We start from the raw sequence: 27436 nt of genomic DNA, 5'->3' as shown, positions 1-27436 counted from the left end.
CACATATCACTTGTAGGGACAGCGGCTCGCTCTGAATCAGGGCCGTCCTTCATTTTAGAGCGGCCTCCTGGCCGCTCGTATAGCTGTGGGTGACCACCCACAGCTATAGTGAGCAGCCAGGAAGATGGTCGCAATGGTCAAGACCATCACGACCATCGGGCTTGCGACGAGACCCTTGTGGTAGGGTCTCATTGCCGCAAGCCCTGGAGTGCTTTCGGCTCTATCAGAGCCGAAAGCACTCCCACTGACATCACATGTGATGTCAGTGGGGCCGGCCCCAGACGGTAAGCGCTCCCATGGGAACGCCTCCGTCTGGCCAGCCACGCCCCCGGCCCGCCCAACAAAGGAGACGCGCTGTCACTCACCATCAGGGCTGCCATCAGAGATTGTGGGGCCCGGGACTGTCAAAATAGTCAGGGCCCCTCCCCTTGGGATGGGGGGGAAGTTTGTCAGAGGTGGGTGTTGCTGTGAATGTGGGTGGAGCTATAGCAAAGGTGTGGCATTAATTGGTACATAAACCATTTTAAAAAAAATATCAAAGTTTGGGCTGTGGGGGTGGGTATTATAACATGTTAATCTATAATATAGAGGTGAGGGTGTGACAGCGGGATGAGTGTGTGAGAGCAAGGTCAGGGTGGGAGAGCATGGAGGGGGAGAGAGCAGGGGGAGGGGGAGAGAGCGTGGGGGGGTAAGGTAAAAGTGGGAGAGCAAGATGAGGGTGGGAAGGCAAGGTAAAAGTGGGAGAGCAGGGTCAGGGAGGGGGAGAGCAGGGTCAGGGAGGGGGAGAGCAGGGTCAGGGAGGGAAAGCAGGGTCAATGAGGGAGAGCAGGGTCAATGAGGGAGAGCAGGGTCAATGAGGGAGAGCAGGGTCAATGAGGGAGAGCAGGGTGAGGGAGGGAGAGCAGGGTCAGGGAGGGAAAGCAGGGTGAGGGTGGGAGAGCAGGGTCAGGGAGGGAGAGCAGGGTGATGGAGGGAAAGCAGGGTCAGGGTGGGAGAGCAGGGTCAGGGAGGGAGAGCAGGAGTCTCTGTACCTGTATGGGAAGTGGGATCCCCCGCAGTCTCTCCTGCCCATCTGAGCACTTCTTCCTCTTCACAGCGGCTGTAGCAGGTAGCTTCTCCCCCTTGCCACTTCTGCTCCCTCCCCCGCTGCTGCTGCTGTCCCTTCCTCTCCCCCGGCTGTTCTGCTCCCGGCCCAGCTTCTCCCCGCTGGCTGGCGCTTGCCGGACTGGCTGCCGCTCACGATCATACCCGGACAGAGACAGGGCCCGGGGGCCGGAAGGCAGATGCATTTTAAATTTAGTGCCGGCTGCAAGTTAATCGGAGTGTGCGAACCGGCAACCAATCAGGAGCCACCGCTGTGGCCACTCCTAATTGGCTGCCGGTCCGCAAGCTATCACTGGCTTGCGGCCGGCACAGCTTTCAAAATGCCCTCAGAGCTTGTCAGCTCTGCAGCCGGCCGGGCCCCCTTTCTGTCCGGGCCCGGGACTCTAGTCCCGGCAGTCCCCCCCTGATGGCGGCCCTGCTCACCATCACCATTGCCTGTCGCTATCTGGGTCTCGCGCATGCGCACGACGGAGCCGGGTCCGTTGTGCGCATGCGCACTGGGTCAATATCGACCCGCTTGCAAGCGCGTCTGAATCAGGCCCAGAGGCCCTCATTCAGAGGCGCTCGCAAGAAGCGAGCGCACATTCTGAATGAGGTTGGCCACCCACAGCTTAGCGACAGACCAGGGTAATGGTCGCGATGGTCAAGACCATCGCGACCATCGGGGCTTGCAACGAGACCCTAAGGTTGGGTCTCAGCAGCCGCAAGCCCCAGGGAGCTTCATGTCAGTGCGGCTGCCTAAAAAACGGTAGGCGTTCCTAAAGGAACGCCTCCGTTTGTGAAACCACCCCCACGCCCCGCCTACAAAACGGGCCAAGCTGTCGATTAAAACATCGACAGCCGACCCTTTTGTAGCGAGCTCCGGAGCGAGAGAGTTTCTCTCTCGCTCGGGGCTTGTGCACACGCATTACGGACGCTGCGCGTGCGCAGGGCCTGACCATCGACCTGGTTGTGAGCGCTCAGCGCTTGCGACCGGGTCTGAATGAGACCCTGAGCTTGCGAGAAAGTGCTGTCCCTGTAAATTCTCCCCCAGCATCTCAGTTTACAACACAGAGCAGGAGCCTGGCGATCAGCTGACCAGAGTCACGGAGGCGCTCACCAGATCACCGATCACCGGCCTTTGGGTTCAGATAAGTGCTTTTTAAAAATGTTATTTATTTATTTATTTTCACAGTGATCAGCTTGTAGTTTATTTAGGTGCCGCCTGTTCCCGCCTCTGCTCTGCCCGTCAGAGCAAAGAAGATGTCAGTGTAATGGGGACTAATAACGCCATCTCCAGGTGGCATTATTATCTCAGTTATTTGTTTACAATTTATTTTAGTAAATTTGAGCAGATCACATTTCCCATTACAAGTATGGGAAATGCGATCTGCTTACTAAAATAATGTACATTTAAGGGACTACTCCAAAAGAAGAACCTACTTAGACAGTGTACAGTGTATGTAATAACACTATCAGGGGTATTCAATATGGAGCGAAAAGTCAGTTTTTGCGATAATTTCGCACCGATGACGTCATTTTCGCTGGTTTTGTTTTTACACCGTATTCAATTTCAAAGACTTTTCGCAGGTTCGAAAAGTCTTTGAAAAAAACCGGGGATAACTTTTCACCACTGCATAGGTGGCGAAAAAACGTGTAGAACTGAGGTTTAGGGGTGCAGGCTTAAAAAAAATAGCCTGCATCCCTGGGAATGTCATTTTAAAATAAACTGTGTCAAAAAAAGTTTTAAAAAAAAAATAGGGACACCCAAAAAAAATGATTTTAAATTTGGAGTGAAAAAAAAAAAAAATGGGAAAAAAAGTGTTTAAAAATAGGGAAATAGGTTCAGGGCTATTCTGCAAATATGCGGCAGGTGTTTTCTAGAATAGGTTATTAGCGGCAGGTGTATACTTGCAGAAGTTTTAAATAAAGACTTTAGGGACTTAAAAATATGCTAGTACACATTTTCATGTACCCCAAATTTGATGGGACCACTAAAAAAAATGAAAAAAATAACCTAAGTGCTCTTCTGCAACACTGTCGGGAAAAAACACCTGCAGCCGCTATATATATCCCCGACTTTCATTTGCAGGCTAAAAACGGGGGTACCCATAGTGATCCCCCATGTTTTTATAGTTTATGGGGGTCCTACAATTTATTCCAGGAAAATTTCGTATTTTTCCTCAGATCCCACTTCGCAGGTTCCTGTTTTCGTAGCTTTTATATTGAATACGGGGATAAAGCGGGTGCGCGCCCGATACTTTATCCCTGGAAAATCTCCGATGTGGAGCGGAAAGTCCAGCATGGACTTTTCGCTCCATTATTGAATACCCCTCTATAAATTTTTTATGTTACAGTCTGTAGGGGAGAGATTGTAAAAAAATTATATGGTCAGGAAAAGGTTAAACTTCCCATAATAAATATATACACACATCAGTCATAACAATAATACCACCTGCCTAATATAGTGTAGGTCCCCCTTGTGCTGCCAAAACAGCTCTGACATGGACTCCACAAGACCTCTGAAGGTGTCCTGCGGTATCCGGCACCAAGACATTAGCAGCAGATCCATTAAGTCCTCTAAATTGCGAGGTGGGACCTCCATGGCTCAGACTTGTTTTTCCAGCACATTTTACAGATGCTCAATCAGATTAAGATCTGGGGAATTTGGAAGTCAACATCTTGAACACTTTGTCATGTTCTCCAAGCCATTCTTGAACTATGGCCCTGATTCAGAGCCAGACGCTCTTTCAGAGCGCTCTCTCTGAATCAAGGTGTTTTTTTTTTTATTGGAGCTGGCGACCACCCACAGCTTTTGCCAGCGGCCAGGTGATGGTCGCGATGGTCTCGACCATCGCGACCATCGGGCTTGCAACGAGACCCTTGTGTGCAGGGTCTCGTCTGCCGTAAGCCCCAGTGAGCTTCCGGCCCTAATAGAGCCGGAAGTTCACTACTGACATCACATGCCGGAGCCGGCTCTGGCGTGCGCATGCGCAGTGGTGGACCCTCGACCCACTTGCGAGCGCTGTGCGCTCGCGAGCAGGTCTGAATCAGGCCCTCTGTTTGCAGTGTGGCAGGTTGCATAATCCTGCTGATAGAGGCAACTTCCATTAGGGAATACTGTTACGATGAATGCATGTACTTGGTCTGCAACAATGTTTAGGTAGGTGGTACAGTGGGTGTCAAAGTAACATCCACATTAATACCAGGACCCATGGTTTCCCAGCAGAACATTACCCAGAGCATCACACTGCCTCTGCTGGCTTGCTTTCTTCTCATAGTGCATTCTGGTGCCTTCTCTTCTCCAGGAAAACGATGCACATGCACTTGGCCGTCACATGATGTATATGAAAACGTGATTCATCAGCCCATGTAACCTTCTTACAGTACTGCATGATCCAGTTCTGATGCTCACATGCCCATTATAGGGGCTTTCAGTCGTGGACTGGGATCAGCATGGCATTATGATTGCCAGTGACCAGCCCTAGTAAGCCGATTAGAACTTCAGGCCACAAGGTCTTCCGCCACTAACAACCGCCTGTTGTTCCCTTAGAGATAACTCACTCACCGGTACTTAGGCGGGCGTCTGGACTTACTGCTCAGAGTAGTAGCAGCTTACAGGAGTGTCAACTGGAATCCTGAGGTGAGAAGAAGGAGTATATACAGTAGGAGAGATGAGGCTTTGGAAGACGATGGTGTGGTGTGCCGATGGTGCAGCAATAGCTGTTAGTAGACAGTCAAATGGTATGTTATGGCTTTGAGAGTTGATGGTGAGGCAAATGTGCTGATGATGTGACAAATGTGCCGATGGTGCAGCTTGTGTGCCGATGGTGCAGCAATAGCCGTTGGTAGATAGTCAAATGGTATGTTATGGCTTTGAGAGTTGATGGTGAGGCAAATGTGCCAATGGTGCGGCTTGTGTGCCAATGGTGCGGCAATAGCCGTTGGTAGATAATCAGATGATATGTTATAGCTTTGAGAGCCGATGATGCGGAAACAGCCATTAGTAGATAGTCAGATGATATGTTATGGTTTTGGGAGCCGATGGTGCAGCAAATGTGCCGTTGATGCGGCAAATGTGCCGATGGTGTGGCAATAGCCGTTAGCAGATAGTCAGATGGTATGTTATGGCTTTCAGAGGAGATGGTGCGGCATATGTGCCGATGGTGCAGCCTGTGTGCCGATAGTGCGGCAATAGCCGTTAGTAGGTAGTTTGAAGTAAATGCTGCGGCTTGGAGAGCCGATGGCAGCACGGAGATATAGATGCAGCTTGGAAGCCATAGAAGAAGCTGGAGAGCTGGTAACAGCCTGGAAGCTGTTGATGCGGCAAATGTGCCAAAGGTGTGGCAAGAGCCGATGGTGGAGGAATGAATAGTTGGTGCTGCGGCTTGGAGAGCCGATAGCAGCACAGCAGTGTAGGTGCGGCTTGGAAGCCATGGAAGAAGCTGGAAAGCTGGTAACAGCACGGAAGCTGTTGGTGCGGGAAATGCGCCAAAGGTGTGGCAAGAGCCGATGGTAGAAAAGCTAGTAGTCGGTGCTGCGGTTTGGAGAGTTTATGGCAGCACAGCGGTGTCGGTGTGGCTTGGAAGCCGTAGAAGAAGATGGAGGGCCAGAGGTAGCATGGAAGCCACTTCGGGAAGATCCAATTCTGTACCACGAGGAGGAACAGTACGCTGACCATGCAGCCAAGCCGATGGGACTCACAGATATGCTATAGTCGGCAAAAGTCCAGTGAGTACAAATAGAAGGACGCACCAATCACGCAGCACTGTAAATGACACGTCACTTCCTGAGACGTGCCGATCGCCTAGTGACAGGAGAAACAGGAGTAACCCCTTCCTGACTGGGAAAACTGCTTGAAGGAGACAAGTTGTGACCGCGACTTGTAACACATGGGTACTCTGACCAGTCTGCAGCTATGCAGCTCCATACACAGCGAGTCCTTTCTGTCATAGCCAGCATTAACTCTTGCAGCAATTTGTGCTACAGTAGCTCTTCCGTGGGATCGGACCAGACAGACTAGCCTTCCTTTACCAAGTGCATCAATGAGCCATGGGCGCCTATGACCCTGTCATCAGTTGTCCTTCCTTGGACCACTTTTGGCAAGTACTAACCACTGTATACCGGGAACATGCCACGTTGTCTAGCCATCACAATTTGGCCCTTGTCAAAGTTGCTCAGATCCTTACGCTTGCCCATTTTACCTGTTTCCTACAAATCAACTTCAACAACTGACTGTTCACTTGTTGCTTAATATATCCCACCCCTTTACAGATGTCATTGTAATGAGAGGATCAATGTTATTCACTTCACCCGTCAGTGGTTTTAATGATATGGCTGATGGGTGTAAAAATAATATAATCAGTAGGTAACAGAACTAAGCTTTCTAATCACACATTGATCCACCTCATGGTAAGAAATCTGACTCTTCTTGCTGACAGCTGCGCTTTGGTCTGATGGCACTGAATGGGTGCCAGAATTGGACTGGGGGCAAAAGTTGGCTTGGGATTCTTTGTGCTTATGCATGGGGGGAAAGGTTTGTGGTCACTCTGCATTGGGGCATGGCCATACAACACAGGGGCATTCCGTGAGTCACATGGGCATGACCTCGTGACACTCCCCGGGCCATGTCATCAATCTTGCTGATCAGAGAGCTGGGAGGCCAGACCTTCTGGTGGCCCGACCAGTCCATCGGCCCTTCTGGCATTTGCCAAATGGCCAGACTGGCCATATTGAGTGCTCAGTTTTACACAAACAGCAAACTTGCTAGCAGCAGCTCTGTTCTGACCCTGATACTGGATTTTGTGGCCATAGCTCTAGAAAAATCATACTATATACTAGAGATGAGCAATTCATTTGGCTCAGATCTTCCCACCAAGTTCAGTACACAAAACTGTGAGCTGTGTGAGGGCCCGGGGGAGAGCTATGTGAGGGCCCGGGGGAGAGCTGTGTGAGGGCCCGGGGGAGAGCTGTGTGAGGGCCCGGGGGAGAGCTGTGTGAGGGATATGGTGTCATTGATTGGGAGAGCTGTGTCAGGTAGAGCTGTGTGAGGGCCCGAGGAGAGATGTGTCAGGGGAAGAGCTGTGTCAGGGGGAGAGCTGTGTGAGGGCCCGGGGGAAAGCTGTGTCATGGGGAGAGCTGTGTGAGGAATATGGTGTCATTGGAAGAGCTGTGTGAGGGCCCGGGGGAGAGCTCTGTGAGGGCTTGGGGGGAGCACTGTGCAAGGGCCCAGGGAGAGCTGTTAGGAGTAGAGCTGTGTCAGGAGGAGAGCAGTGTGAGGGATATGGTGTCATTGGGAGAGCTGTGTCATTGGGAGAGCTGTGTCAGGGGCGAGAGCTGTGTCATTGGGAGAGCTGTGTCAGGGGCGAGAGCTGTGTCAGGGATATCGTGTCGGTGCGAGAGCTGTGTGAGGGATATTGTGTCGGGGCGAGAGCTGTGTGAGGGATATCGTGTCGGGGCAAGAGCTGTGTGAGGGATATCATGTCGGGGGAGGAGCTGTGTCAGGGCGAGAGCTGTGTCGGGGCGAGAGCTGTGTGAGGGATATGGTGTCAGGGGGGAGAGCTATGTCAGGAGGAGAGCTGTGTGGCATAAAGTGTTATAAGGGGCATTACTGTGTGACATGGTGTGTTATGGGGCATTACTGTGGCATGTATAAAGGGCACAACTACTGCATGGCATAATGTGTTATAAGGGGCACTACTGTGTGGCAAAATTTTTATAAGGAGTTCTACTGTTCTGTGTGGCATAAAGTGAATGGGCTCTACTGTGCAGTGTAATGTGACTAAGGGACACTACTGTGCGGTGTAATGTGACTAAGGGACACTACTGTGCGGTGTAATGTGATGAAGGTGAATTACTGTGTAGCATAATTTGAATTGGGGGTACTATTGTGTGGTCACGTCCCTTCCCAGCAAGACCACATCTAACTTTTTTCAGCACGTGCCTTTGGCGCGCACTCTCCCTGATTCGGTTGTGGATGACGACACCAATGCTCTTTATGTACACAGGGCACCAAATTGTCTAGTTATGGCTCTGCTTTGGTGTGCATAGATATACCCTCCTCTTTGTTCAGCACCCCATGCCCTAAAAAATTCCTACAGTGACACTATCTAATCCTATACAACTGCTAAACTAGGGCTTGGTCATTTCAAAAAATGTCTTCCCTTTTCTGTTTTACCTAACAGAACCAATCACATGACAAATGTCTGACTATGGCACATGTTTGAATCCCTTGCAGAAATTGCTCTATTGTGTGTATTTTAATGCAGAGTATGATGTATACTAGTATGTTTTTCTAATAATTATATTTGTAAGAGCATAGACTAAGAAGTGGGAGGCGTTAGGAATAGTAAGGGGAGGAGCCTATGTCAGGAGCCAGATGCTGACGCGAGGTGGGCCTGTGTGTTTTAAATGCCAGGGCCTATTTTTAGTCCCAGTCCGGCCCTGCTGAGCGGGATTGTTATTAATAAAAAAAATAATAAGAGAATTTGTTCAAAGTTCTCATTTAAGTATAAGCCGTGTGGACTTTAATTTCACATGTGACAGTGTTGGAGATAACTGCTAACATTTTAGTTGAACCTGAACCACCCACATAACCTAATCTATACAACACTCATACATAACTGTGTTATCTTTCTACACTCACACAACCCTCTGACCCCAGGCCAACATTGCTGTGTGATTGGATCATATAGCCCACCAAAGAATCTTTTACCTCTGCAATCTGGTTGGAACAATCTGCACATGTAGCATTTATACTCATGTATCAAATTCCTATTGCCCTATAGATTGCAAGCCTACGAGCAGGGCCCTCTTACCTATTTCTTTGTCTGTTATTACCCAGTCTCATTTTATTACTGCTTTGTTCCCAAGTTTAAATGCAATGGAATATGCTGGTGCTATATAACAAAGTATTAATAAATAAACTGCAGTTACCTCGCTGCTTTCTAGCAGAACATGCTGGGTCTCCAGGTTAATTCCCACCACCTTGCCTTGTATAAAGCTGTCTTGGTATGACTCTTTGTAGGTGATAAATGTTTTTCTTGCAAAACCTTTCACAGGAAGAAAGAATGTTACAAACTCACACAAAAGGAGATGCACTATTTTGATTTCTGGGATTTTGTTTATTTTTGCACAACAATGATAAATGGAGAAGCCAAACATTCTCCATCTCCTCATTCTTAGGGGTCAATCCAATTAGGTGCGAATTGCGAGTAGCGAGTTTGTTTCATGAAACTCAACGACTTCGCACAAATACGCGCACCCGAGAATTCTCCATTCCAATAAAAAATGCCTATTCGCGGTACTCACAGCGGAGGTTTGCCAAATGCGATGTGAAAGATGTGCATGAAAAAGTGGGGAGACCATTCTGGACCCCCCAAAATTGATAATTTCGTTAGCAGGACCATATAGAAGGCTGTTTTGGACATTTGGAAAGAACTGAAGGATTTTAAATTATAGAAAACAAACTTTTTTTTCTGTAATCTCCAATGAATTAAACGATTAAATTTTAAAAAAAAGTAGTAGGAAAAAAGGTGATTTGGGGGAACTTTGAGGGCATAATTTTTTTTAAAAATTATAAAAAAAAAAATAATTTTTATTTAAAAATATACTGTAATTAAATTTGGGATTTAATTACAGTAAATATACTGGGAACGAAATAGTTAATTTTGGGGTAAATTGAGGCAATTTTTTTTTTAACCCCCCAAAATTACATGTAATTATTGGACTAATTAAGCTAATTGGAAACTTCCAATTGCCTAATTAATCATTAGGGGGTGTCCAAGGGGTTCAGCTCAGTGTCCCGACATTTTTACCTTAAAATAAAGATTTTCCTTTCCATCTCTCACCCTCAGGGAGGTGCGAATGGAAAAATGCAAATTCACTCTGACTGGTTGAGTGCGCGTTGCTAACTGGATTGCAAAATGAATTCGCTATGCAAATTCGAAGAGGAAACAGCAACTCACACTTCGCAATTCGCACCAAATTGGATTGACCCCCGAAGAATTTGTGCTGGAAGGTAGTTTCATCACCTCTTGTGGCTATGCAGTCTTTAATGCTTAAATAAGTTGTTACTGTCAGGATTGAACTTTTAATTATAATAGTAATACTAAAATAGGACATTATTAGTGAAATCATGGAAAAACCCAAACTTTTAAAATGTGCTTTATCTAGATGTAAATCATTTCTTGTTGCGATCTAAATAATTCCCCCCGATTATGTGAAATGCGATCTGCTTGCTAAAAAAAGCGAATTAGAGAAACTTGTAGTAGTTTTTCATGAAAACTGTGCCAAAAGTTCTAATACATTTCAGTGAAACTAAAATAATGTGAAAAAGGAGTGAAAATACCCGTTTTTACATTATTTTACTGAAAAAGAGATTGAAAGAGCCCTTAAAAATGTGTGTTGCAGAAAAGCATTTTGTTATAAATTAGCATTATCAAGTTCAAAGTCCTATTCATTTAAAAAGTCCTGGCACAACATAAGGACTGCGTCAGTGAGAAATGCCTTGGCCTCAATTTATTCATGTCACGATCACATGAACTTTTGTTAACTATCCCTATATTTAATGATATGGGGGTCTATTCATTATGTTAATTATTGGCGGACCATGATAATTAAACATGTTAACTCGCCACGAGCGCCAGAGCAATTCATTATTGCTCCGGCGCGGAGACAGCTGATCCGAAAATCAGCTGTCTCTGCGTGCAGCTTCACTGATCCTTTCGGAGCAGTGAGACAAGTGCGCATGCGTGACCTACAGGTCACGCATGCGCACAAGAGCCCTGATGTCCGGCAGAAGGAGCAGCACAGAAGCAGAGGGATCTGAAAGGATCCCTTTTAAGCAACCTGGGACTCCGGGTTGTGAGAGCAAACGCCATCCGAAGATGGCGAATGTTCCCGCAGTCAAGCTCCGAAAATATTGTATTATCGAAGCTTGATGAATTCTGTCCCCCTACTAGTGTATTGGGACAGCGGACCATTCCACGAGAGAAAGGTAAGTAGGAGATATCTGTGATAGTAGTGATTAGGGAAGCTGGCCATTCCGCGAGAGAAAGGTAAGCATGAGACATCTGTGATACTAGTGTATGGGGACAGCGGGCCATTTCGTGAGAGGAAGGTAAGTAGGAGATACTTGTGATACTAGTGTATGAGGACAGCGGGCCATTCCGCGAGAGGAAGGTAAGCAGGAGATATCTGTGATACTAGTGTATGGGGACAGCGGACCAATCCGCGAGAGAAAGGTAAGTAGGAGATATCTGTGAGAGTAGTGATTAGGGAAGCGGGCCATTCCGCGAGAGAAAGGTAAGCATGAGACATCTGTGATACTAGTGTATGGGGACAGCGGGCCATTTCGTGAGAGGAAGGTAAGTAGGAGATACTTGTGATACTAGTGTATGGGGACAGCGGGCCATTCTGCGAGAGAAAGGTTAGCAGGAGATATCTGTGATATCTCCTGCTTTACCTCCTTGATGAATGGTCCGATAACTTAATTTCTACAATTGTAGAAATTAAATGATGATGAATAGACCCCATGGAGTGAAGAAATAAAACATTAGATTTGTCTTACCACTCTCTACAGAAGCCCGAAGTGCAGCAACATTATGATGAAAGGCATCTTTCATGTCAACCAGAACAAAATTGATTCCATGGGACTTCAGCTGATTGGCAGCTGCTATGCCACCAAAGCCTCCACCTACAATCACCACCCTCACCGATTCATCCACCGACAGCTTGGATCCCATACTGGTCCCTTGAGTAAGAAATAAGCAAGAAAAAATAAATATCAATGTTTTATTTCTGATATGTCCCCTATTACAAAAGGGACCCAAAAGGAACACTATTACTTGTAATGTTGGTCTCTTTTCTCCTTAATGGCAATGTAATGCTACATTATTAAACACAGATTGTAAGTTCTCACAAGCAGGGCCCTTCTTTCTCCACCGTCACCTCCTACATGTTCTTTACAATGCTTGTCATATACTATATATTATGTAGTGTATGGTGCTTCTTGAATGCCCAGTTCATTACCTGTTGGTCCTAGGCACTACTTTCTCACTGTACTGTGGATTTTTGTGATGCTTCATATGTTAATGTAAAACAGTATAAGCACAATTAATATTTGCATAAATTTGTTTTAATATAACAATCAGAGAAATTCAAATGCGCAAAACATGTTATTACAATACAGTGGTACAGTAATGAGGATTGCTGCTTGGCAGTGCTGGGGCCTTGGGTTCAAGTCATACCTGCCTACTCTCCTGAAACGGCCGGTATGCTTCTGAAAATCAGGAGGTGCTCCCGAATATTTGTTAGAGTAGGCAAGTCTCCACGTGCTGGTCGCCACCTGCCCACAACTGCCCGCTTACTGAGTGAATCGCATTGGTAATCGTGGCATTGTGTAGCAGAACTGCATCATCAACTGCATCATAACCTCAAATTACTTATCTGACTGAATAGCTGGTTCCCAGAACTCAAAACACACAAAGCAGTGACATGTAATAACTAATAAGTCAATCCCAATTTTTCCTCAGATAGCAGAATAACTATCAGCACATGAAAGTTTTTGGAGTCTGAAAATTATGCGAGTTTGCATGTTCTCGGACTCTATTACAATGGCCGAGTTTAAAAAGTGTGAGAAAACTCTCACTTTTTCTAAACTCATTATCTAAACTCGCACCCTATTACATTTGGTCACATATTTTCAAATTTACCACAAATTAGGATATATTTAACACTCTAAATAAAAATAAAAAAAGACCAGGGGGTAAATTTACTAAAACACACTGGAGCGATATCGGACCAATATGTAGTTTCCGGACGAATCAGAACTACATATCGGCCGGATCATTCAGTGTGTACGACTAATCTGCTTGCACCCGCGGTTGTTAGCGATGTCATCCAGATAATATCGCATGCAGCGCCGTGCAAGGTAATGAAGGGCAGAAAGAGGGTTCATTCATTACATCTTCTGATGTGTACCGTCGACCGCCATATCGTCTGGGGACACATCGCTACAGTGTGTACCCAGCTTTAAAATTGTGGCTGAAAACAGTGAACTCAAAATCGTCCACAGCCACCACGCCATCAATTAATGCAGCCAGAAGGGGATTGTCTATGGAGCATCAGGGGCAAGACTTTGAGCCTTTGAGGCCTTTACGAATTAAGAAGAACTGCATATAGTTGGGTTCCCCATAAAGCTGAGCAAAAAATCCTACACACCCAAATACAACAGCAACTCCGCCATGAGACAAATGTAGTGATAAGGCCTCACTACTCCTGCCAATTTCCTGTAGAAAATGCACCCCATGGATAGCAGCACAGACGGTGTAATGGTTAGCATTACTGCCTCACAGCACTGGGATTGTGGGTTCAATTCCCACCACGGCCATAACTGTGCGGAGTTTGTATATTCTCCCTGTGCTTGCGTGGGTTTCCTCCGGGTACTCCAGTTTCCTCCCACACTCCAAAAATATACTCTTAGGTTAATTGGCACCCAACAAAAATTAACCCTAGTGTGTATGTGTGTGCATGTGATATGGAACATAGATTGTAAGTTGGCCATTCACATCAGTCCCTGCGACTGATGTGAATGGCCAACTATTCTCTGTAAAAGCGCTGCGGAATATGTGTGCGCTATATAAATAACTGGTAATAACTGGTAATAATAATAATATGGTGCGCAAAATAGAGCAAACACAAGAGAGATACCCCGCCAGGAAGCACAGAATGGAGTAACCTGTGTCCTAAGCTTCAACACCAACTGTAGCTACATTGTTGAGTCATACCCCAAGATAGGTTAACCTGTGGGAAGGCCCTTCAGTCTTGTTCTGTACAATGGGAACACCAAATGGTGGAAAAAGGACTGCACGGAAAAATGCAGCTACGCACAATGATCAGTTCCGCAAGGTGCGAAGACCAATAAAACATCCAGGTATTGTGCCACACTGTGTTCCCCTGTCCCAGCAATGATGCACCAGAGTATGGAGGAGCTGAGGCACTTACAGAATGTGCAAGAGGAAGAACACCCAATGGTAAAGCAATGGTCTACATAATTGCCATCAAAAAGATGAAAACCCATTAACTGAAAAGAGTCGTGATGCAAGGGCATATGGCGTAAAGCAGACTCAATATCCACCTTCCCAAGCAAAGCCTCCCTGACCCATCTCCCGAAGCATCTTCATATGAGCCTAAACTTGCCTTGCTCTTTCTTAGGAATGACCCCAACCGGTGACAAAACCAGGTTAGCTATATGAGGGGAAGCAAAGGGTACGCTCATCCTACCCAACAAGACCTCCTTTATCTCATTAGCATGCACCACATCCTGCATATCCTTGGCAGACTGCAAATTAGGAGGGGAACCCTGCGCCACAGCCCCGACCAAGGGCAGAGTGAAACCCAGTAAAGAAAACCTGATACAAAAAGGTCAGTGACACCTGCATCAGGGTACCATACCAACCATTAAGGGGTCTAGTCATCATCACTTAATTTCTACAACAGCAGGTGAAAATGAACACTGCGGAGGATTCACTCTTGCAACCTGCTCCTTCCCTGTGGGAAGGAGTCCCGGTTTGTGAAGAGGGATCCTTATGGATCCCTCTGCCCCTGTCCAGCTCCTTCTGCTAGACGCTAGGGCTTTTGTGCGTATACGTGACCTGTAGATCCTGCAGGCGCACTACTTTCACTGCTCTGAAAGGAACAGTGAAAAGACTCGGGGAGACAGCTGATTTTCGGATCAGTTGTCTGTGCCGGAGCAATTATGAATTGCTTTGCCGCTCGCGAAGCGTTGGAATGTTAATTTTTGGGGTACATTCGGACCCAGATAATTAACATAATGAATAGAGCCCTAAGACATGGCACCCAGGTCGACCAGGAAGAAAGCCTTATTAAGGTTCAGCACTGGCTACAGGCTTACTAGCAGTGGGGGTCCCAGGGGTTTTTCTACAATCACGGGAGGGGTGACCGGGAGTCATGAGTGACGAAAAAGACACTGTGGGCCTCACTGACACTGACCACTATTATTGGCAAAGCACAAACCAAGCAGGCAGCACCGAACCCTGCACGTGAGGCAAGGGACTGGTGCAGGCTTAGTCTACCCACTGGGCCATTGTTGCCAATCCCTTTGGGTTGTGTGACTTCCATCCAAACCTCCATGTCTTTGCAGCCAAATTTGGTCACAAGGAGGCAGTCCTGCTTACGCCAAAATTGCTTGCCATCAAGATGGCACCCCTGGTATGCCGGTACATGTTGTGAATCATAGGGAGGTACTGTAGAATGTTAGTAGCCTCAGCCAAGTGCGTCTTGATGAAAGAAGCATGAGCTCCTCCTTCCAACCCTTAAATAGGCCCACTATAAGCACCTGCCTCATGTCACCCCTGAATGGACTGAAAGATGCATCATCAGCTTCATCATTTCCTTGCTCCAGAATTTAACCCTACATTCTCTAACATATTTTGTAATTGATTTGTAGACCCTGCTTTTGAATTATCCCTTAGTTCCTCTTCTCAATGTTTTACAAACAGGTTTAGAACAATTCTTCTTGGACAGTATTCCGACGCTTCCTGTCATGCACCTCTCTCTCTTTAACAATTTTCACTCCTTTATTTTATTTTCTTGTCTCCTAATAACTCTGACAATCACTATATATTTGCTTTATTTTATTTTTTTATTTGAATGACCATTGCGTAGAGATCTAATGGCTTTCTTAGAGCCTCACCAACTGGTCAGTACTATACTGTGGCATCTCTAAGTCCCGCATCTCTAAGTTTTTCAGTAAAATACGTCATACTGGCTCCGCCCCTTCACTGTTTCCCCGTGATTCGCAGGATTATCCTCCCTATAGTGCTCACTTCACTAGGAAGTGGGAAAAATGTGGGAGGGCTGCCTACTCTTCTGGAGGTGCAGGGAAATGCATGCAAATACCATAGACTCCCGCTACTTTCGGGAGAGTAGGCAGGTATGCAGTGTACCATATAGGAAGAACTTGCTAAAACTATGAGGATGTTTCAATTAGGAGCGATCTATGGGTGATGCCAGTGATGTGCCATTGTGATGGTGTTTGAATGCCAGTAATGACACCCTACATTGTGCGTTTAGCTTCACAGCCCTTTTAGCGTGCACAAGAAAATGCCTCCACACAGCTAGGGCCTTGGTGGGAATCAAACCCAGGACCTCAGTGCTATGGCAGTAATGTAATCATTATACCACCGTGCTGCTATTGAAGTTCACATTCTTACAACACAATGGGCCAAATGTAATAGGGTGACAGTTTAGAAAATGTGAGAGTTTAGCAGTAAACCCTCACACTTCTAAAACTCTGTCAATGTAATAGAGTCCAAGAACATACAAACTCGCATGTTCTTAGACTAAAAAACTCACGATTTAAACGCTCATCCAGATGTTTTACCCATTTTGAAGATAAAACACGACCAATGTGAAAGTTTACTGCTAAACTCTCACATTTTCTAACTCTCACCCTATTACATTTGGTCCAATGTATCAATTACCAAACCAAAGCCACAGCTTAGCATTACTGACCCAAGCTTCCCATTTGACCTTCATTAAAACAGAACATTTAATGTGAAATTCGCTATAGTATGACAGTTTTTTTGTTGTTTTTTTCTTAGGATCAATTCAATTAGAAGTCAGAGGGGTGATTTGCTGTTGAAACAGCGGGGAAATTTTGCCAACGGCACCACATCTCGTCCGCCTCATGGCCCAATCTCGCCCCGATCTCTTGAATTTTTGTATGCAGCCATATGGGGCTAGCGTGAGTAATTTGCGCCTAGTGCTTACTGTCTGCTTATGAAAAACTGCCATAATAAATATGCATGAGATATACTTGTAATGACACTATGCAATGTACATGTATATTAATTACATGTTTGCTGTGGTAATAGTAATTATTTTGCACGTGCTTGAGGAATGTTGTGCTTTTATTGTACCATGCTCATCAGTCAACAGATAGTAATCCATAAATAATAAGAGATATGGTAAGACCTTACCTTTGTTATCTCTATTTCTACAAAGTCCATAGGTATCCACAGTAGACCTTGGGGTATTGGCTGATGACGTCTGTTGTCGAGCACCTCAATAGTTAAATTTGTGCTCCCAGGATGCACCGGGTCCCTCTCCTATACCTCGCCCCCATGCCAAGGTACCTCAGTTTCGTAATAAGCCAATTGCAGGAGGAGGAGAAGAAAGAAGATAGAACTTCTGGAACACACAAGTATCACATTCTCACATACAGAAGGAGACGGAAAAAACGGTGATCATAGCCCATCTGCAGCACAGGTGGGACAGGGTGGGAGTCCTGTGGATCCCCATGGACTTCGTAGAAATAGAGATAACAAAAGGTAAGGTCTTCCATATCTCTTATTTTCTACTGCAGGGTCCATAGAGCTCCACAGGAGACCTTGGGGATGTCCAAAAGCAGTCTCCTTAAGTTTGGGGATACTCCTGTGCAGAGAGGAGAATCCGCTGCCCAAAGGAGGCATCCTGAGAGGCAAAGGTATCGAATGCATAATACCTGAGGACAGTAGACAAAGTGGCTGCTTACACAGCTGAACAGCTGAGGCACCACGACGAGCTGCCCACGAGGGACCCACAGACCAAGTAGAGTGAGCTTTTACAGAGGACGGAACAGGAAGGCCTTCATGAATGTAAGCCTCTGATATTGCCAGGCGAATCCAGCCTGTCAACATCTGCTTAGTGGCAGGCCATCCTTTCTTTCAGAAACCAAAAAGGACAAACAGTCCGACTTCTGAAATGAGTTGGCACGGTCCACATAGGTCTTAGAGCCCACACCCAAGGAGGCTTCACCAGCTGACAGGTCTGGGAAGTTAAAGGCTGGCACTACAATTTCCTCATTAATGTGGAAGCTGGATACCACCTTAGGCAGGAAACCAGGACAAGTACGAAGAACCGCCCTGTCCCTATGAAAAATCAGAAAGGGAGGACGACATGAAAGAGCCCCCAAATCTGACACCCTTCTGGCTGAAGCAATGGCCAGAAGAAACACAGTTTTAATAGTAAGCCATTTTAAATCCACAGAGCCCAGTGGTTCAAATGGTGGTCCTTGTAGAGCCCTAAGGACCACTGTCATATCCCACGGAGCCACCGGTGGGATAAAAGGAAGTTGGATGTGAAGCACCCCTTGCATAAATGTAGGGTAGCAATCCTATGGTGAAATAGTACTGACAGGGAAGAAACCTGCACCTTCAGAGAAGCAAGGCGAAGACCATGATCTAAGCCTGCCTGTAGAAATGCTAAAATCCTGGATAATCCAAATGTCTGTGGATTATAACCTCTGGGTCGACACCATTCAAAGAATGTGTGCCACACTCTATGAAATTCTCGTAGAAGCAGGCTTGTGAGCTCTGAGCATGGTGTTTACCACCGAGCTGGAAAAACCCCTGGAACTCAAGAGGGCAGTCTCAAGAGCCACGCCATCAAAGACAGATGACTCAGGTCTGTGTAGAGGCAGGGACCGTGGGACAACAGGTCCGGACATTGAGGCAACAGCATCGGAGTGTCTATGGATAGACCCTGAAGATCTGCGTACCAGTGACGTCTGGGCCACGCTGGAGCCACCAGCAGCAACGTACCTCCTTCCTGCTTGAACTTCCGAATCACCCAAGGCAGTAGGGAGAATGGCGGGAACAGGTACATGAACTGGAAGGTCCATTTGACCACTAGAACGTCTACCAACAGAGCCCCCCACGTCTCTTGTCCTTGAGCCGTACCTTGGCAACTTGTGGTTGTGCCGAGATGCCATCAGATCTACTTCGGGAAGGCCCCATTTGTCCACCAGAAGCTGAAATATTTCCTGGTGAAGTGACCATTCCCCTGGATGTACGTCGTGATGGCTTAGGAAGTCCGCTTCCCAGTTCAGGACTCCTGGGATAAACAACGCCGAGATGACTGGGATATTTTCCTCCACCGAGGTCATAATGCAGGACACTTCCCTTAGTGCCGCCTGACTTAAGAGTGCCTCCTTGGCGGTTTATGTAGGCCACTGTGGTGGCGTTGTCTGACTGGACTTGCACGGGGTTTCCGTGAAGTATGAGCCTTGCTTGTTGAAGAGCCCTTAGAACCGCCCCGAGTTCCAATATGTTTATTGGAAGCACGGACTCCTCTATTCTCCACCTTCCTTGGAAGAGGTAAGAACCTGTCACTGCACCCCAATTCCTGGGGACAGGAGGCCGTTGTCAACATAATCCACTCCAGGATCCAAAAAGGGCGGCCCTTGGTGAGGTGATCTGTGTGTAGCCACCAAGTCAGCGACAGACGTACCTCTGGAGACAGTACCAATGTCTGGGTACGTATCCGACGTGGAGATCCATCCCATCTGGAAAGGATCAGTGTCTGTAGAGGCCGGGAATGAAACTGGCCATACTCCACCATGTCGAATGTCGACACCATGGAGCCCAGTAATAGCATTGCCGAGTGATTCGACACCCGGCGACTGTGTAAGCAGCTGCGAACCTGCTGCTGTAGTGTGGTTATCTTGTCCCTGGTTAAGAAAATCCTCTGTTGTTGAGAATCCAACAACGCCCCAAGATGTAGCATCCTCTGTGTGGGCATCAGCGTGGACTTCTTCCAGTTGATCAACCAACCGTGGCTTTGTAGCACTGTTATCGTCAGCTGGAGATGCTGAAGAAGCAAATCCGGAGACCTGGCTAACAACAGCAGGTCATCCAGGTAGGACAACAGGTGGATCCCTTGCAGCCGCAGTTGGGCCACCATAACTGCCATAAGTTTGGTGAATACCCTGGGTGCCGTGGACAGTCCAAACGGCAAGGCCTGAAACTGGAAGTGTTGCTGTAACACCGTAAACCTGAGGTACCTCTGGTGAGCTGAGGCTATCGGGACATGCAGGTATGCATCCTGAATGTCCAGGGACACCATAAAATCCCCAGGTTCCATAGCCAGTATAATCGATCGCAGGGTTTCCATTTTGAACCGAGGCACTCGGAGAAACTTGTTCAGGGACTTGAGGTTTAGGATAGGCCTGTATGTACCATTCGGTTTGGAATCAAAAAGAGGGTGGAATAATACCCCATTCCCCTCTGGGGCGTAGGTACCAGAACTATAACACCCTGCAGGAGCATAGATTGTATAACCTTCTGCAGTTCCAATGCCTTTTCCTGATCCCTCTGAAGTCCCGTAGGGAAGAATTGATGAGGAGGTCTGTTCTGAAAGGAAATGGCGTACCCTTGAGAGACCACTTCCTTTACCCAAGTGTCTGTTGTGGTGTGACACCAACACTGGGCGAACTGAAGAAGTTGGCCTCCCACCTTGGGGTCCCCCAAGGAGAGGCCCGCCCTGTCAGACTGCGGGTTTAGCGTCAGGCTTGGCAGCTGGGCGCCTGACACTCCAAGCCTGTTTCTTGGGCTTCGTGACCTTCTTAGTTCCTGACGGTCTGGGGAAGGACTGAACCTTGGCCTTACTCTGAGGACGGAAAGTCTGAAAGGACTGAGTTCCTGATCCCGACGGCATTGGGGCTGAGGGTAAGCAGGCCGACTTGGCGGCAGCCAAAGTGTCCATGATTTCATCCAAGTCTGGTCCAAATAAGACATGGCCATTAAAGGGTAAACCCTCTAACCCATTCTTAGAGTCAGCATCTGCTCTCCAAGAACACAACCAAAGAGAGCGTCTAGCTGATACTGCAGCCGATTAAATGCGCGATGTCAGGAGACTAACATCCAAAGCAGCCTCACTCACATATGTAGCCGAGTCTCTGAGGTAACCTACCAGTTCAATTTGTTCACTGGTAGCCTCTGCAGGTAAGGACGCCTTCAAGGCATTAGCCCAACGCTCCATGGCTCTGGCCACCCAGTATATAGCCATAACTGGCCTAGCGACCCCTCCCGAGAAGGAGTAAATGGACTTTAGGTATACCTCCACATTTCTATCCGTAACATCCTATAAATGATGACATGGATGGCATAGGAAGTGTCGCACTTTTGATAAGGCGCGTAATATGAGAATCCACCTGAGGAGGAGTTTCTCATTTAGAGAAATACTTCTCCTCGAACAGATAAGTGGCCTCCAACCGTTTCTGTGGTTGAAACCTCCTGCTTGAAGTTTTCCAGGCTTCTTCCAAATGTTCAACTAACTGATCCGACAGGGGAAAAGCTGTCGCTGAACTTTTAACTTCTTTACAGAAAGCATGCTTGGATTTGGCTGCTAGGGTATCCTCATCCCCAATATCCATGGCCACACGGACCGCACGAATGAGGCCGTGTACATAAATTTTGGACTTATGCTCCACCTCCTTTTGAGGGAGCTCTGTATCAGATAAGTCCTGAATTTCCCCACCATCAGTCGACACATCATCTTGATAGTACGTGGACTGGGAAGACAGTACTTCCTTCCTAGCGGTACGCTGGAAGGACTCCCCCTGTAACACCTCCGTCAGGTTTTGCACCGTATTGGAGAGAGTATTAACCCAAACAGGTTCAGGTGACGCCTGGTAGGGGGTAGGTTGTAAAGGCATATTATGAGCCACAACCAACTGTCGGGGAATCCCCTGTGACGTAGATGGCATAGCAACCTGCGGAGCATAGCCCAATTGTGGGGTCACTAGAGGTGCAGCAAGCCCTTGAGAAGAGCTGGGCCCAGCAGGTAATTCTGCATTCCTGGTACACAGGGTACACAATCCTCCCACAATAATCTCCCCCTCCTTTTGTCCAGCCAAACACCTGTTGCAGGACTGTGTGAGGGGGATATCAGCTTGTCCAGACTCACTGCCAGATATGATTAATGTGTGTGTCAACTCCCCAGCTCAATCACAACTGAACTGTGAAGTAAACTAACCCCTAAGCAGCACTGTCACCGCAAGGGCTAGTGAGAGAGAAAGTACAGGGATAGTTAAAATGGCTGACAGAGAAAGATACAGTCAGAGAGCGCTAGCAACAGACACATACAATGCCAGGAACACCTGCACTATACTGCACTATCATCAACTAAATAGACCTTGTGTTTAGTAGTAATAGTGCTACATACACTGACCTACGTGGAGGAGAGGTATGCAGGGGGACCTAGGCTCCGCAGCTTCCGGTTTTAGCACATAAAATGGCCGCTGGAGGACTCACAGGGGGCGTGCCTGAGGGAGGAGAGCTGCCTGCAACCCCCAGACCGATGTGGAAAGGCACGCAGAGCAGCGGGGGAGGGGCCGGCTGTGCCTTACAGGAGAGGCCCGCTCCCCTGGCATGCTGTTAACCCCAGGGATGCCACAACGTCCGCACGCTGTGGCCCCCTCTCCCTGGTAGTCGAGTGTCAGCGCAGGCACTGTGCCTGTTAACAAGCGCAGCCCTTCCCAGGTACCCCCCAGCCCTGGGAAGTAAAATGGACTGTAATATCAGCGGGCAGCCGCCCGCTGCTTACCTGAACATCCCCTGTGCTGTCTGGCCACAGTCCTGGGCGTCTGGGGGTTTTGCTAGCCAAAACCCCCAGACACCCGCCGCGATCTCTTGTGCCGTGCCAGCGTTCGGCGCCGGCGGGGTGTCCACTGGACAGCCCATGCTGACCACTCTGAAGAAGAACTATTTTCAGGGGCTGTTTGTGCAGCCCCCCTTGAAGTGACCCGACTCCGTGCCGAGCACCTATGAAACTGAGATGCCTTGGCATGGGGGCGGGGTATAGGAGAGGGACCCGGTGCATCCTGGGAGCACAAATTTAACTATTGAGGTGCTCGACGACTGACGTCATCAGCCTATACCCCAAGGTCTCCTGTGGAGCCCTATGGACCCTGCAGTAGAAAGAATGAAGAAAAGGATCAGGAACACAAAAAAGTTCTTCTACTCCTATAAAGTTTAAACACAACAACATGTGACCCACAATATCACACTAAATTGAAGCAATGTAATACATTTTTAAGTAATTGAATTAATGATTAAAAAAAAAAGAAAAAGCTGAAAGAAATGACCACCATAGGGTTGATTTACCTGGGGTACCTAAAATAAAATTAAAACAAAATGTACTTACATTAGGGCAGTAGTTTCCAAACTCGGTGCATGAGGCACCTTAACAGTCCAGGTTTTATTGATATTCATGGTTGAGCACAGATTTTTTAATCAAAATGCAATCTACTTTGTTCATACCTGTGGCTGTGTTCTATATCACATGGTAGCAAAATCACCCTACCATGTCTCACCATGCATGTATTTTCCTTGTAACACCTTTGTCACACGTGCTTGTTCTTTCTGCCACAATGTGAATGCTAATTTTGGGTGTTGTCTGTTAAAACCCAATAAAGATTACTTGCAGAAAAAAACCCACAAAATTAAAGAAGTACTAATTAAGTCACCTGTGCTCAAGTAGATATGCTTAAATCCTGGTTCGTTATTGGGTGCCTAGAAGAATGGGTTTGGGAACCACTTCATTAGGGAGTGCTTTGAAAACTTTAACAGACTTAGGGGTCTATTTATCAAGCAGTGAAAAGTGTGGAGAAGTGGACCAATGGAGCTCCTACCTATTATTGTATAGGCTGTACTTGACAAATGCTACTTCAAAGCTGATTGGTTGCTATGAGCAACTTCTCCACTGGTTCACTTCACGCTTTTCACTGCTTGATAAATAGACCCCTTATTGTGTAAGGAACAGGTGATACCCTGTTATATAACAGAAATACTGTACATTGATAAGCATTTTTCTGTGACAGATTTCAGTCCCAGTGGAAGGGTTTTATATACAGTATTCCCCAGTGCTTCCTCAGAGCATCAAACTGTACTTTATATATTATTTAACAATCACCCTTGTGTGTAAAAATGCACAGCTGCACACTTATTGCTTTTCTGCTTAGGGCAAAATGTGTGGCAAGTGGAATTTCATCTTATTTTAATAAATACATTTGGATTTAACAGAAGAATCTTAAGATTCATACACACTAAATAATTGGAACGATATATCGGCCACAACGCTCAGTGTTTACAAGTGATTGCGCACTCTTGTACGTCGTTCGTCACATCTTCTGATCTGCTGTGCCGACACTATGCCCCTAGACGCGGTGCAGGAACGATATATATCGGGGAGTCGTAAACCAGATCATGCAGTGTGTACAGACTGCCCGATATATTGTGCCATCACTGGGTACACACATCGTCTAGTGTGTACCCAGCATTAGGTGTCTGCCTACAGTATGAGTTACTAAGAAGTGTAAATCTTCACCTACTTACCAATCAAAATTAGACTTTAGCAGACCCTGACGAACATCCAGAGCTCTCAAAGGTTGGAGGCTCACTTCCCTGCACAGCTCTATGACAGCACCGTCCGGCAAGCTGACTGTATAATTGTATAACTTCAGCTATATAACTCGCTGAGATTTGCACAACGAGCATGACTCAACATTACAAGGATGCAGTCTTTCAGCCTGTGGACACCGGGAGCAATGTTGCCATCTAGTGATTGTAGTATGCAACACAAACACGTCTAAAATAAAGTTCTAATACGTTACATGTTAAATTAGAATATTTACACTGATATGCTGAGTTGGAGGCATCTGAAGATACCTTGAGTTCTGCACCAGGGCGTTAGGGCGTGATTCAGAGATGTACGCTAATGTCATCCCTGCTGCGAATTGTATTGAGGCTCCTAGCTACTCCTAAACAATTGCGTACAAAGACACAGCATTGGTTGCAGATCAGTTGATTATCAAAGTTCTGAGTAACCCAATGGATCCTGGGAATGGCTGCCAGAGCTGAGACGCCAGAGCATTTGCAACTGCATACATGATCGCAGTCGCAGTATGCAACACCCCCCAAAACGGTTGCAACACGCCTGTGTTTTTGTTTCCACTCCCCCTTTACCTCCCAGAAAACGCTCCCTGTTAATCACACTGCGGCCAAATCCTCGCTGAGACTGCCGTCATAAGGAACTTAATGCATGTGCAGATCACCAATAATCGTTCAACTGCTTAAACATCGGCATTGTGTCCATCTCTGAATCAGGCCCATAGTCATAATAAGCACAAGCAAAATAGGGATGGCTCGTTACCATTGATGGTTTGCCACTATCGATGGTCTATGGCAAGTGGTTTTTGCAAGGCCAATGGCCAAGACTGCGTATGCGCAACACTCAGTCATTGACGGCTATACATTGATGGTTTTATATTGATGCACAATGCATCACGCTGTCATTTACACTATCCATAGTGCAAGCCTGCTTTCCACTCTCTCAAAAGATGTCTGTGCAAACTAGAAGCATGTCTATGTGTATACAGAGGTGCACTGTGTACAAGTGTAGATGTTACGTCAAAACTTCAAACTCCTGCCACTTAAGGCCCAACTATTAAATTAAATGCTTCTGTTTTACTCCTAAATTAGCCTAATTTCTGGTTTTTAATATTATGAGTGCAGGCACCTTAGCAATGCCTTTATTACATGTAGCAGTTGCAGGTATTTGAGGATTTACATTTTGGTAAAGTGTTTATAAATGCACTTCTTCCTCATAGTACATCTGTAAGGTGCAGTGATTTGTAGCTGTGCACATGTTTTGTGATGCTTTGGATCAGGATCATGTTGCTAAAAGATAATGCCCACTTAATTGCCAGATGATAATAATATTATTATTATTAGTTTCTATTCATAAGGCCCACACATAGCTACAGTACATGTACAGTGGAGAAGTAGAGCATACTGTATCACAAAGACATGCTAACAGGCAAAGTAATGGACATGCAGGATGCATAATACTGTGCATATGACATAATAGTAAGGGCATATGACAGGTGTCTTAAAGAACGAGGGCTACTGTAATGGTTATGCCATACACAGATATATTGTGTTGGCTATGCAGCACGGCAGATGCAACATATCTGAAATATATATCATACACATCAGCCTGTGTGCACGGGCAACCGACCGATTGACCAATATGCTGGCCGTAGGAACCAGCGACAATGACATCACAGCTGATTCCTTCTGCCAGGCTTATCGGGCGGCTGATTGGGCGGGCGGCTGATACATACAGTATATCATTTGTGTACCCCACATTAGTCTCAGACTGCATTAAACAATAACACACAAGAATATGGCAGGGTATGAATAAAATGTAGTTTCTGGGTGCTTACAAAATGCAAAGGATGGATGATGGAGACTTTTTGCAGAAGGATGCAAACTGTTATCAACTGTTATCAAATTGAAACATGGTAACGGCCAGGCCCAGGATAAATAAGAACATGAATCATACTTGCCTGCTTTTGAAAAAGCATTTCAGGTAGATTGTGAAAGCAGCACCTATGAGCGCGGCGGTAAAGTGGACGTGTACTTCTACATCTGAGAGACGTGTCATAAAACTGACTTACACCCAAATGAAAGTTAGCCCCAAAGCAGTTAGTAAGATCAACATGTTGATGAAAACACACTGATACTTTTGCGAAATTGCATGTAGCCATAGTGATCATTGTGCCTTATAACCAATGCAGGGAAATTATACTAATAGATGCAATTTGAATGTATATATCTGTGTTTTTTTTATGTAACAGCTTGATAATTGGGGTAAGGTGCAATCAGGGAGATTACTAGGGGTAAATTTACTAAGCTGAGAGTCAAACTTGGGAGAGAGATCTCCTTTGCTACGGGAAAATACTGGAGAGTTAGCAAACTCTCTTCAATTCACCATCGGCAAAACTTGAGAACCTTTTCACTGGTGAAGATAGGATTCTGGAATTTACCAAGCAGAGAGTTTCGAAACTCTCATGAGATGGGAAAACTCTCCTGTAAAAACTCGTGAAAACAATACCCCTGCCTGTGATCTGTGAGTTTGGTAGAAACATACACAGATCACTGCGATCCATGTATGTTTCTGCCTGTAAATATAGAAAATAAATTTAAATATCCGAGAAAAATGACATAGGGTCCCCCCTAAAGCTTGACCAGCCCCAGGCTTGCCAGCTTGTCCTGGTTTCTAAGATTAAGGGGAACAAAATGTGTAGGGTTCCCCCGTAATTTAGAAACCAACACCAGGCTGCAGGGACAGTCCTGATTTTAAATATAGGGGGGGAAAAATTGCGTAGGGTCCCCCCTATATTTAAAACCAGCACCAGTCCCAAAACGGCAGGGCTGTAATGCCACAGCCCGGAGACCCTTTCACCAGGGCTCCGGGTCCAAAAACATTAGCAGCCCAAGCCGGTCAGGTCATGCCGGGGATCTCAGGGGAGGTGGGGACCCCCCAAAAAAGGGGTCCCCCCTCTCCCTTAACCCAAGGATTGGTCTGAAGCCTGGGGCTCTTCCCCGCAACCCTGGAGCATTGGGTACGAGGGTAATAAAGTGGGGAAATATAATTAAACTATTGTATTTTACAGTGGAACTACAGGTGCCAGCATGCTGACTTTGGCACTCGTGGAACTACA

At 46.6% G+C, this 27436-nt stretch overlaps 1 protein-coding gene across 5 annotated transcripts in view; it reads right to left on the bottom strand.

The window, feature by feature from the left end:
* The window catches only part of AIFM2 (AIF family member 2, ferroptosis suppressor), a 91310-nt gene extending 66946 nt beyond the window's left edge, over positions 1-24364 (bottom strand). For all 5 annotated transcript variants that reach the window (XR_015878842.1, XR_015878843.1, XR_015878844.1 and 2 more), the window contains exons 1-3: positions 24264-24364; positions 11654-11836; positions 9019-9134 (exon numbers count right to left, since the gene is read on the bottom strand). Coding sequence is in view for 2 of the 5 variants with exons in the window: in XM_088475346.1 (XP_088331472.1) it covers positions 9019-9134; positions 11654-11828 (291 nt within the window). In the remaining 3 variants the exon portion in view is untranslated. The remainder of the gene's footprint in view (positions 1-9018; positions 9135-11653; positions 11837-24263) is intronic.
* Between the last annotated feature and the right edge of the window lie 3072 nt (positions 24365-27436).

Source organism: Taudactylus pleione, unplaced genomic scaffold, assembly GCF_031769625.1.
Source record: "Taudactylus pleione unplaced genomic scaffold, aTauple2 ptg000016l, whole genome shotgun sequence".
NCBI lineage: Eukaryota > Metazoa > Chordata > Amphibia > Anura > Myobatrachidae > Taudactylus > Taudactylus pleione.
The sequence above is the reverse complement of the archived record's forward strand: the minus strand, read 5'-3'. Positions and strand labels throughout refer to the sequence as shown.